At 29.4% G+C, this 12,570-nt stretch overlaps 1 protein-coding gene across 1 annotated transcript; it reads right to left on the reverse strand.

Annotated features, from left to right (window-relative positions):
- Positions 1-2,497: 2,497 nt before the first annotated feature.
- Positions 2,498-4,769, reverse strand: LOC137806540 (NAD(P)-binding Rossmann-fold superfamily protein). Its single transcript, XM_068606733.2, has 4 exons — positions 4,575-4,769; positions 3,874-4,141; positions 3,594-3,776; positions 2,498-3,150 (listed from the first exon to the last, which is right to left on the reverse strand). Exons 1-4 carry the CDS (start codon positions 4,619-4,621, stop codon positions 2,740-2,742), a joined length of 909 nt encoding a protein of 302 aa, XP_068462834.1. The 5' UTR covers positions 4,622-4,769; the 3' UTR covers positions 2,498-2,739.
- Between the last annotated feature and the right edge of the window lie 7,801 nt (positions 4,770-12,570).

Consider the following 12,570-nt stretch of genomic DNA (forward strand, 5'->3'; position numbering starts at 1 on the left):
ATGCTTCCAAATTCAAATATAAAAAATTATAGACACAATCAATTTCCAGGATCAAATCAAAACAAATAAATGACAATTCATCAAGGAATATCTTCTCATATGCTCACGGGTAAGTGTTTCTCTCTATTTTCACTGAATCATAACAAATCACAGTTGCTTTTCATTTCATCTTCAAATCACAAACATATTAGAAACATGAATCTTGAGGTCTTTTACAGGGTTGTAATGAGGCTGGGCTTCCAAAAAATATTGGTTTTTCTTAGATAACAAAATGCACATCTTAAAGAAGAACATACCTACAATTCAATTATAGAGAACATATATGTTATCTAATTACCACTTTCTTTCGATGTCACCTTTTTCCTCATTTTCTTTCTTTTCATGATTTTCATGAAATTTTTTTCTATCTTTCTTTTTTTTTATTTCTTTTTCTTCTTCTGTTTCTGTTTTTTTTTTCAATAATAGGAAAAGATTCTTCCTATTTTCAACTTTTTGAACTTTCAAAATCAGAGCCAACCATTCCCTTTTCTATATGTATTGCATCTATGTTCTCCTTCCTTAGACATGCTAAAGGGTAGAAAATTATATCAATAAAGGTTAAGGTGCAATATTAACAAAAAATTTCTTAGCCCAAAGGGGATATAAAAAAATTGGAATTCTAATATAAAGGTTGACTTTTTGGCCCTGACTCCTAATTAACACAAACAAATGCCTAAATCATCTTCATGATCTTTTATGATGCAACAAAAATAAAAATTAAGCAACCACAACTGTCAATTCATCAGTAAAACTCTCAAAACTGTTTAAGGTTCACACACTCACTTGGTTTAAATGGTCTCATTCCTTTTTGTCTTGTCATTATTTGTCCTAATCAATCATCCTGTTAAATTTTCATGTATCATAATTTTAACAATATTTGAATAGGGATTCAATCATATTTTCTTTTCTAACCTGTGTCTAATTCATCTCACTGTTTAATATCTAAACACAAATTCTTTTTTCCACAATTCAAAATTAATATTCTAGTTCTTTTTAATTTGAAAATAAACTAGAAAACAAACAAATTAAAACTGAAATTTAGTCAAGAAAGATAATTCAAGACTTAAAATTACCAAACTAATAAAACAAGAAATTTATTCAAAATAAGCAATAAAAACAAACCAAACAAATAAGCAAATAAACAGAAAACAAAATAACCGAAAAATAAAATAAATAAAATAAGAAAAAATCCAAATAACTGAAAAGAAAAGAGAATTAGAGAGATAAAACCATATTTTTGTTCAATCCTCTATTCTTAAGAAATCATCCAGCATTTTGTTAAAATTTTTATCTACAGTCTTGCTTCATTTGCTGGATCTGCCCCCTGAATAATAGAACCTGTCCCCAGGTCAAAAATACATAACCTGCAAAATGATTAGGAGGCATATAAGATTTTTTTTTTATTATTCTTATTTACTTTTCTTTTTTATTTTTTATTTTAAATAAAATCAGCAAAGGTAATAAAACAACATAAAACTAAAATGTGGACTGGGTTGCCTCCCAGTAAGTAGGAATGGCAAAGCGGGGCGGGCCGTGCTGGCCGGCCCGCGGCCCGCAGGTAAAAAACGCGGGGCGGGATGACCTTTTCAACCCGCTAACCCGCATTAGCCCGCAACCCGCGCGGGCCAGTTGCGGGGCGGGGCGGGCTGGCCCGCAAACCCGCAAGAAAAAAATATTGACACTTAGTAGCAGCAGGCCAGCCTAAACTGGGTCATGCCAATTAAATCAATTTCAAACACGATAAAGGAGCAAGACACCAGTTAGAGAAGGAGAAGTAAGCAGAGGGTATTTTAGAAGTTACCCATGACCAAGCCAAAAGTTATCTTATTTTTATTGTATTATTTTTATGAAAAATTAATTAATTAATTGTCATTGTTTTAATATATGTAGATGACGGGGAAGATTATAATTATGAAAAAGGTTCTACTAAGGTGGCATCCAATGTTATTGAAATGGAAGAATGTCAATAATGTTTATGTTTAATGTTTTTGAATTAATGTTTATGTTTAATGTTTTGGAATTAAGTATTTTTAATGTTTTGGAAGTGGAAGAATAGTGATATTTGATATTTATCTTAATGTTTTGATGTTTGACTATATTTGAAAAGGAAGGAAAAAAAATTAGGTTTGATAATAACAAATATATAGGTTTAATTTAACAATTTTTTAATAACAAAATGTAAAAAAATAAATTTTTAATTTTTAAAAAAAAAGAACGCGGGCTGGCCCGCAAACCTGCCAGCTCTTATGCGGGGCGGGTTGGGAATTCTAGCTCGCAATAACTTTGCGGGGCGGGCCAACCCGTCCCACATTTTTGCGGGCCAAGCGCGGGGCGAGCCAATGCGGGGCGGGCTGGCCCGCTTTGCCATCCCTACCAGTAAGCGTTTAAATTTGTAATTTTTTTTAAACGGATCCCTTTAGTAAAAAAAAAAAAACCATCATAGTTAAAAACCCCTTAATTTATCAAATCAACCTTAATAGTATCAGATATATTATTTATTAAAAAATAGTAACAAAACTTTCTCTAAGGCAAGTATGGAATCCCAGGATATTAGTATTTTGGAATTCTCCGGTGGTAAGAGACAAAGAAAGAGTATAATACAGTGTGAACATACATTTGAGTGGATTAATGGGTAGTACGTAGTAATTAACGTATTAAACTAGCTTATGCTTATTAATTAGGTAGGTGTGGGGTGGGGGATCACAGTTTAGAAGTAGCGTTGAGGAAGGTGGCGGCCCTTCCAAGGGAAAAGAACTTTCCGGTGGGCAAGAGATGCGGCGGAAGCAATGCAAGGGTGGCTGCGCAGGCGGCGGCGGCCTCGGGGGTGTGGGTACCCTTTCCCTTGGTCATGGAGGTTTGAGTGAAACCAGGGCAAAAACAGTTCACGCTCAACCCACTTCCCTCGTATGAATATCTCTTTGCCAACACTCTCGAATACGCATTCAGAGCCACCTTCGACACGGCGTATTCCGTCCAGTATGACGGCCACCCTTCCTTCTTCCACCTTCCCTCCCTCACGTCTCTAAGGAACATACCCACCACTCCCTCTATCTCCTCCTCCATCAACTCCTCGCGCTCTAGCACTGCTCTTATCTCTGCGTTTCTCACCTTCTGCTCTCACAAACACAGTTCAACAAACAACGTATTACCAAAACGTATAAACGATTAACAAATACTCCTTCTCATATTACAAACTTAAACACCACATTAAATCTGAGACCATCATCCTCACACTCCTTCCAAAGGTGTGAAACCAGTGTGGACAAAAGAAACACATACATAAAAATAATAAAAGGGGAAGGAGAAAGAAAAGTGTAACAAAAAGAGAGATTCTTCCTGCTTCATCATTTCTCTTTCACTTTAAAACCACAATAGCTAATATACTATAACCAAATGGTCACGTTTTAACGAATAAAAAGAAACTAAAAAATAAATTCGTAAGAAATGAGTTTAGTCAGAAAATAATTTGAAGTTTAAGAAAGGTAATTTTTTTTGCATGGAGGAACATTTTAAGAAAGAAAAGAAGTAGAAGTAGAAGTAGAAGCATTAGGTACATTGAGGGAGCCAAGCCTTGAGCTAACGTTGAGCACACGAGTGATGGAAGAAGAGCAACGGAAGAGAGGGAGAAGAGCCTGAATGAGCAACTTGGGACCGTAGAAGTTAGTCTTCATCACGCTTTCAGCGTTCTCCACCGAGTTCTTCTCTAGCTCATTGTAAGATACCCCAGCATTGTTCACCTGATCATATTACATTCAAAACGCCTTAGTTTTGTAATAATTCATGAGATGACGGAGATAGAATGTGAAAAGAAAAATAGTAGAACAAAAATGGCACCAGAATGTCCAAGGTGGGTCCAAACTTGGCTTTGAAGGAGGAGGCGAAGGAGGACACAGAAAGGGGATCAGAGACATCTAGGAGTAGAAAATGAACGTAATCACCAACCCCTTCTTCTCTCAGTGTCTCCACCGCAGCTTCCCCTCTCTGCTTGTTTCTAGCAGTCAGCACCACACTCACTCCAAGTTTCGCAAAACGCTTCACCAATGCAAACCCTATGCCCTTGTTCCCTCCCGTCACCACCGCCACCGTCTCCTTCGTCCACCACCTTCATTCATTCACCACTCACTTAGCACAGATACATTCAACATACACAACACGTGCAACACACCCCACCAACACTTTAATGTATTCTTGTCTAATCAAAACCACAAATTTATCTCAATAATAACACCTTCAATTCAAACTTTGTTTAAACATGATATCATTCTAAATCCAATTCTCATAATCTGTTTACACATAAGAATAGAAATGTTAAAAGGAAAGTCTTTATAGTTCCTAGGGAAGACCCTTTGGAAAAAAAAACGTTGTATTCAAATCCTTATTGCAAACTTGTTGAGTTACTAATAATCATTGCAAGCAGATTAGTTTCTGGATTTTAGAACAGAAGAAACTAATGACAGGAAAAAAATGGTCTCTAGAATTGAAATTTTAAGATATTCTTGATTATCAAACATGCATATGCATAGATTGATGGCTACCTGCTTGAGAGGAGAGAGGGAGAAGGAAAATAATGCTCGGGTTCCATATGTGTGAGAGAGAATATGAAGGAGCTTAGCTTCAATTAAGGAAGACAGTGATGAGAGCAATGGAATAGGTGAGTGGATGGATATACATATAGAGAAAGATCCACACAGAAACATGCATTATTGGAATGAAGGAACAATCATAGAACCAAACTAGAAGAGAGACACATAATATATGTAGACTTGGCTAGGGACAGTGGCGGTGGAACTATAAAATAAGCAGCAAAATGCAACGTGCAATATTTTTACTAAATCTGCATTGTTAAGTCTTGCAGACGTAACCTCATATAATAAAACGCACGGTTAAATGCATTCTATAATTAATCTTTCCTCACCTTGAACGATTAATTTCTTAATCCATAAAGATATATTTTTCTATGTGTTTAAACCTATGGAACTCTTGATTACATATGCTAAAAAACAAAAACTATCTTGTGAATCATATTACACCATAAATTGATTTTTTATGAGATCATTTGAATTATTTAAAATAAGTTCATTGATTTCTTTTATATGAAAAATGTATTTTACACACACAAAATGTGCACAATGACAGATTTCTCTTTCTAGTATTTATAGTTATAAATCATTTAGAAGTCAAATTCTCTAATTAAATACAGGATTTTATAATACTTTATGATAATATTAAGTATAAGTAAAATAGAAGATAATATATAATTATATAACTAACGTATGCTTAAAAAATTATAACTAAGAAATATGACTAAAATAATAAAATGGGAAAGATTTTCTTCCTATATACTGAGATTCTTTCCGTTACAATTTAATATATTTATATTTATGCATGTGTATAAATAGACATTGTTTACCAAATTAATAAAAATCTTACGTCCATACATAATGCACTTTTTATTTATGCACACCCACATGCAAAATCACATGCAAGATAACGACGATGATGATTAATATTAAATAGAAGATGATAATTTTCATATAAAATAGAAGTTGATAATGATAATAATAGATCATAAATTAAAATAAAATATTTTACATGTTAACGTTCTAAAGAGAATTTATAAATGTTGTCCTTTCAAGCATATAATTAGTATGATTGTTTTGTAATGGCTACCTTAACTTGTGCAAATTAATTCAACCACTGATGATTTCGGATGGTAGGACTTCTTTTGAAAATGCATGATGGTATTTTTTAAAATAAGCCAATGACTACATTTTATAATATATGTTTTCTGATATATCTAATAATCTCATAGATTGAGTCGAGGTAAAAAAGAATTAACATTTCTTTCTTAAGCTTCTAAGACGTCTCTTAAGATTAAAATTGTGACGGAACTCCAAGTTCCAAAGTAGAAAATATCTTCAATGTAGTAATTTATCCTAACAAGCATTTTACTATTTTTTTACTTTAGACAATATTAAATTAGACCACGGTATAAAAGTGTTATCTAAACACAGTAAATTTAATAATTTTATAAATCTGACTTAAAAACTATTAAAAGTCATGGTTGTTGAAGTGTTGATACTTTATGTCACATTTATCTTAATGTTGCCTTCAAAATGTGTGGCTTAAAACCATGATGTGTGGTTTCAAAATGTTATTTGGACGAACTTGAGGTGGAAACATTACTACAAGAAAAAAGTATTTTAATAGAGATTATTTAGCGGAGGTTAATATAACTATAAAAATTGATTTAATTAATGGAGATTTCGTTAAGTTCCAAAGGTTATTCAAAAACCTCAATAAAATAAGAAAGGTTTTTTTAACATTAGTTAAATTTCAAATGTTTATTTTATAACCTCGACAAAATAATTGAGGTTTTTTTAACTTTTATTAAATTCCAAAGATTTATTTTAAAACTTCGACAAAATAACGGAGGTTTTTTTATCCTTCGTTAAATTCCAAAGGTTTATTTTAAAATCTCAGCAAAATAACGAGGTTTTTTTAATCTTCGTTTAATTCCAAAGATTTAGTGTAGTCGTACTAAAACACTCCAGATTTTTCAAACTTCAATAAATAAATATAATTAAATCTATTTATAAATAAATAATTACAAACTATATAGTTTTAATATATTTTATAGTTAAATTCTCTAAAATTTTGAAAGTGTAACTTTACATTACAAATAAGTTTTCTAAAGTTTCAAAATTTTATTTTAAAAACAAAATAACCTTAGATAATAAGCATTTCAACAGTATTTGCATATTTCTTATGATTGATGGAAGTTGGTTTATATAATTTCTATTTTTTTGTTACAAGCTCATACTTCAAAAAACCATACTTATGTTGTTTTAGCTTTTGATGTACGTATATTTATGTGCAATTTTAGTTTTAGTTATAATTGTTAAAATTTAATTCTCGTAATTTTGAAATATTTTAAATTAAAGCCTTTATTTTAAAATGCATCCAATAACTGTGAAAGTGAGAAGTAATAAAGTTAATCTTTCCTCGCAATATGTTCTTACAATCTTTGAAGTCCTCGTATCCAAAAACACACATGCCTTTGAAACCCACATCTGACAAATACTACAATTATTTAGGATATATAAAGTTAGGGCAGTAAGGTGATGGAAGAAGCAATATTAGAGTAAGAAGAAGATAATATCTTATCTAATGTTTCTTCTCCTTAGATATAATAGAGATAAGTGTGGGTGAATTGTGATTCATTGTTAGGACTGGTGTTGGCGGCCATTGAGCCTGTGCTGGAGAGCATTGTGTCTTTGGTGGAAGAGAGAAATTAAGAGGATCGTTAGAGATGGTGGAAAATGGGGTTGGAGGTTATTTCAAACGACAAGTCATTTTACGTTTTGAAACTCGTGGTATTTAATGGAGGTTTTGAAACCCATGATATTTTAATGAGGTTCTTAAAATCATGGTATTTAACAGGGGTTGTGAAAGACTTTTCTTAAGGTTTAAAAAAACCTTGGGGAACACGTTCCCCAAGGATGGTTTGGCGGGGGAAACTGCAACCCTAGGTAAACGAATTAATAGAAGTTTTAACTCTGGATAATGTAAAAATAAACCCCGTTAAAATTATTTTTTCTTGTAGTGCATTGACACCATTTGTGAGGACAAAACAATGATGGAGCTTCGGGCTCCAAAGAGGACAATAACTCGAATGTAGTGATTGACCCTAGTGATGTTATCTCAATGATATTGAGGTTAGAATATTGGGCGTGGGAATGGAAAAGTGGTTCCAAATATGAACCCACATTCATTTAGCCCTCAACAGGGGGCTTGCTCAAGTATTTTTCACATCACTTTGGAGTTAAGACCAAAGACAAATTATATAGACCTTCTTCTCTTAACCTTTTGAGACTCCTTTTAAAGACAAAATTTTGATGGAGTTTCGAGTTCTAAAGCGAACAACACTACAACAAATCTAGGATTTATCGATGAAAAATTAGTGATAGATATTCATCAATAATTTACCACTAATCAATATCCATAAGTGATATCCGCCTATAACGGTTTATAATAATAATATAGTGATAATAATATTACTTAAGATAATAATAATCATAGTAAAATAATAAGACAAATAGTAATAATAATAATAATCATGTTAATAATAATAATAAAATAATAATGTTATTAATTTTAATACATTTTTTATAATTATAATACTAATAATTTTATTTTATATAGATACATAATAAAATAAAAATATTAATTTAATAATTTTACATAATAATAATATTAATATATATTAAAATGAAAATATTAACTTAATAACTTGTAATAATAATAATAATGATGATGATAATAATAATAGTAATAATGTTGATAGTAGTAATAAAAAAATGATTATGATAATAAATATAATAAAATACTAGTAATTTTCTTATTAATAATAAGTTATGATAATAGTAATACTAATAATTTTATTTTATATTAATATATATTAAAATGAAAATATTAATTTAATAATAACAATAAAAATGATAATAATAATAATAATAATAATTGCGATAATAATAATTGCGATAATAATAATAATAATAATATAAAAAATAATTATGATAATAATTAGAATAAAAATATTAATAATTTTCTTATTATTAATAATAGTTTATGATAATAGTAATACTAATAATCTTAGTTTATATTAGTATATATTAAAACGGAAATGTTAATTTAATAATTTGATGTAATAATAATGAAGATAATAATAATAATTTATTCTATATTAATATATATTAAAGTAAAAATATTAATAAAATCATTTTATTAGTAACATTATTATTATTATTAGTAATATTATTATTTGATAGTAATATTATTAATAATATATATATATATATATATATATATTTCTTCTTCAAAATATTTAAATTGAATATTTAAAATATAGTAATAAAAGGGTAATTTTAAAGATTTTGATCCTACAAATAAATAAAAGAAACAATTAATATTTTAGAAATGTAAAGATATAATTATAAACATATTAATGACAAATTTTAAATAGCAAAAGAACTTACTCAATTTGATGGAATACTTAAAGAGCTAAATGTTGGATCCGCGTTTATCACTAAGCAAAAAGTTATGGTTGATAGTCTCAAGGCACAATTCTTTCTACTTGACCCACTTGCCTCCACCATGATACAATTGATGTCACCTGCAACAATCTTTTCCTCAACAATTGTCTCATTAGGAATCAAACTCTTCGACCGTGACTCATCCCACCTAGCCTATGCCATAGGACAATTATGTGAATTGCAACAATCACTTCATTGAGAATCAAACTTGTGACTTTGACTCTAATACTAATCATTGGATCAAGCGCTTACCACTAGACCAAAAGTTCTAGCTGATAGTTAGGGTGCAACTCTTTCTAGTTAAGAGTGTAATAGCCTAAGTGTCAAGATTCGATATTGACTTGGCCCACTTTGATGGCCTTCTTCTCCATGCTTGTGTGTTTTCTTTTGTTTTGGATAAAAGAGAGTATAGTGGAGCGCGAAAGTGGTGGAGGAAGTGTATAAATAAAAAAATAATTATTTTATTTTTTTAGTAAAAAAAAAATATACCTCATTCACCCATTACTGTAGTGTGACATTTATTTTATTTTATTTTTAAAAAAAATGAATTTAATGTACTAACTAAAGGAATGTTTCATTTTAATCATCTAAAAGAGTTAGTATTAAGAATGACAATGAATTTAGATTTAAGTAAAGTCTTGTATTTAAATTTTGTTAATAAAAAAATAATATAAAGAAGAGATTTCAATAGGATAGTTAAAAAATTAGTCATCTTCATTAAAATATTTTGTAGCAAAAGTTTGATAAGATACTCTTATACATGTAACATATATAGAAAAAAATAGATGCAAAACAAAACTTTAATTATTTTTAATTAAGCCTTCTAACAATTTACATACTTGAATTTATATTTTTATCTTAATTGAATGAATTGAAACATGGATAAAATTTTATTTTTTAGTAATATGAATAAGGTTTTTTTATATTTAATGAAATTTTATTTTTCTTTTAAAAAATATTTTTCTTATGTGTGTTGGCCTGCAGGCCCGCAGGTTACCTCTTATGCGAGGCAGACCAATGAAATGAGCTCGCACTCCTTGCGTAGGGCGGGTCAACCCGACCCGCATTTTGCAGCCAAATGCAGGGCGGGCCTATGTGGGCAGACCAACCTGCATTGCCACCCCTAATTAGTGGTGGAAGTGTGTGAGTCGGCTCCTAGTGTCAACTGCATATTCACCTTAGGATTCGTTTAGTTTACTTCCACTAGTATTTACTTTTTTGCCTTTATTTTTGCTTTTACTTTCCTTTTTTATTTTCTTATGTTTAAGTCTTTGTGATACATAGGATTTTTCTGTGCTATTAGTAGATCATTTTGCATTCAGACACACACCTTAGTTTCTAAAAGTTGTTTTGAAGCTCTTTGGGAAAACTTCTGTGAGAACTATCTAAGGTAAACTCTGGCTAGGAAAATTTTGATACTTAATTAGTCCATTGTGACTCACCTAACTTTCCTATAAGTGAACTTGGAGAAAACTCATACTAGATTCTTTGATTTACTTCACAAAAACTAAAAATATTTTCGGAAACATTTTATCACCTAAGTTGAATTGATTTTTTTTGTGATAACAATTTCTGTTTTAAATTCAAAAATGGGTGATCATAGCATAATACATACATGCATTTCAAGATCTAACGATAAATCTAGAAAGAAAATATCTTTTGTGGATCCTCTTTTATCTTTCCCTCCAGAAAAATATTTAATGGTCAAAAGATTACTTGGTAACCATTCTAGTAACTTAGAATAGTCACAAGAGGATAATCTATTCCACACAAGATGTAATATTTTGGATAAAACATTTTCTTTAGTTGTGGATAGTGGATTTTGTTCTAACTGTTGCATTGAAAGAGTGGTCCTCAAGTTAAATCTTTCAACCACACTTCAGGCCAAACCTTATAAGTTATAATTGATCAATGAGGATGATGGTATATTGTTGTGAGTAGGTAAGCAAATATTTCAATAACCATTGGATCTTATAAATAACCATTTTGTGTGACATTATTCCAATGGATACTAGGCATATTCTACTTGCCGCCCATGACAATTTTATCATAAAGCTATTCATGAATTTCAATCCAATAAAATCATTACATACAAAATATTACCAATGAATCTATTTACATCGGTAAATTCAATATTATTATTAATATTAATATTTTATTATTATTATTATTATTATATTATAAATAATATTAATAATATTAAGAAAACTAATACTAAAAATATTAAAAATACTAAAAATATTAAAAATAGTAATTATATTAATCATATCAATAGTAATAATAATACTAATAACATTAATAATATTAATAGTATTAACAATATTGAAAATATTAATAAGATTAAAAATATTAATAATATTAACAATATTAATAATATGAATAATTTTAATAATATGAATAATCTTAATAATATTAAAAATATACATAATAATAATATTATATTAATATTAAGAATATAAAAAATATTATTATAATATTAATATTATAAATAATAATCTTAAAAAAAGATAAAATTAATAAAAAAAGTTTTTTTTTAAAAAAAAAGTATGCAACACTACCTACTATTTTAATCAAATAGTAGAGGTGGTGAGTACTAGTTACAAACTCGATTTAGTGAGTATTGTCAAAGGATCAAAGTTGGTCGATAATACCTATGGACTGGAACTGGTGGTACATATTATGTACGAACTGAAGTTGATTGGTATTGCGTATGGTTGGAGTTTATGGATATTCCTATTATTAATATTAATAATACTAATAATACTAAAAATATTCATAATATCAATAATATTAATATTATCAATAATATTAATAATACTAATAATATTAATAATACTACTACTAATAATAATACTAATAAAATCAATAATACTAAAAATATTAATAATATTAACAACATTACTAATACTAATAATATTTATAATATGAATAGTATTAATAATATTGATAATTAAGTTAAAAATATTAATGGACGGCCAAATTATATGCAAACTCGATGTTGGGAAGATACTCATCCCAAAATCTGTGGTTACCATTTAGAACTGTCCTGAGCATAGTAGACAAAGACTTATTAACTCATTGAGAGGTAAAGTTATACCGGAGAAGTTTGGAACAAAACGTCTGTAAAAACTAGCTAAATTATGAAATTTGCTCACATCTCCCACACTGTGAGGTGTTGGTCATTCTTGGATGTCTTTGATATTCTCAGGGTCAACATGGACCCATTTTTATTTACTGCAAAATCTAGAAAAACTACACTTTTAACATAAAAAGTACATTTCTCAACATTAGCAAACAAATTATTGTGTCTCAGAACAACAAGACTTCCCTAAGATGACCTACATGCAAATATAAACTAGGACTATAGACTAAAATGTCATCAAAATAAACAACTAAAAATTTACCTAGCAATCCCTAAGAACATGATTCGTTAGCC

This window comes from Phaseolus vulgaris, chromosome 3 (assembly GCF_051622355.1).
Source record: "Phaseolus vulgaris cultivar YP4 chromosome 3, ASM5162235v1, whole genome shotgun sequence".
NCBI classification, from domain to species: Eukaryota; Viridiplantae; Streptophyta; class Magnoliopsida; order Fabales; family Fabaceae; genus Phaseolus; species Phaseolus vulgaris.

What these genes read in the sequence shown, in the direction of transcription:
- LOC137806540 (XM_068606733.2), bottom strand. Translation starts at nt 4,621, where the DNA reads ATGGAACCCGAGCATTATTTTCCTTCTCCCTCTCTCCTCTCAAGCAG. An exon ending in GACCCACCTTGGACATTCTG is followed by an intron (nt 3,777 to 3,873) that starts GTGCCATTTTTG and finishes TAATATGATCAG; the next exon opens with GTGAACAATGCTGGGGTATC. An exon ending in CAAGGCTTGGCTCCCTCAAT is followed by an intron (nt 3,151 to 3,593) that starts GTACCTAATGCT and finishes TTGTGAGAGCAG; the next exon opens with AAGGTGAGAAACGCAGAGAT.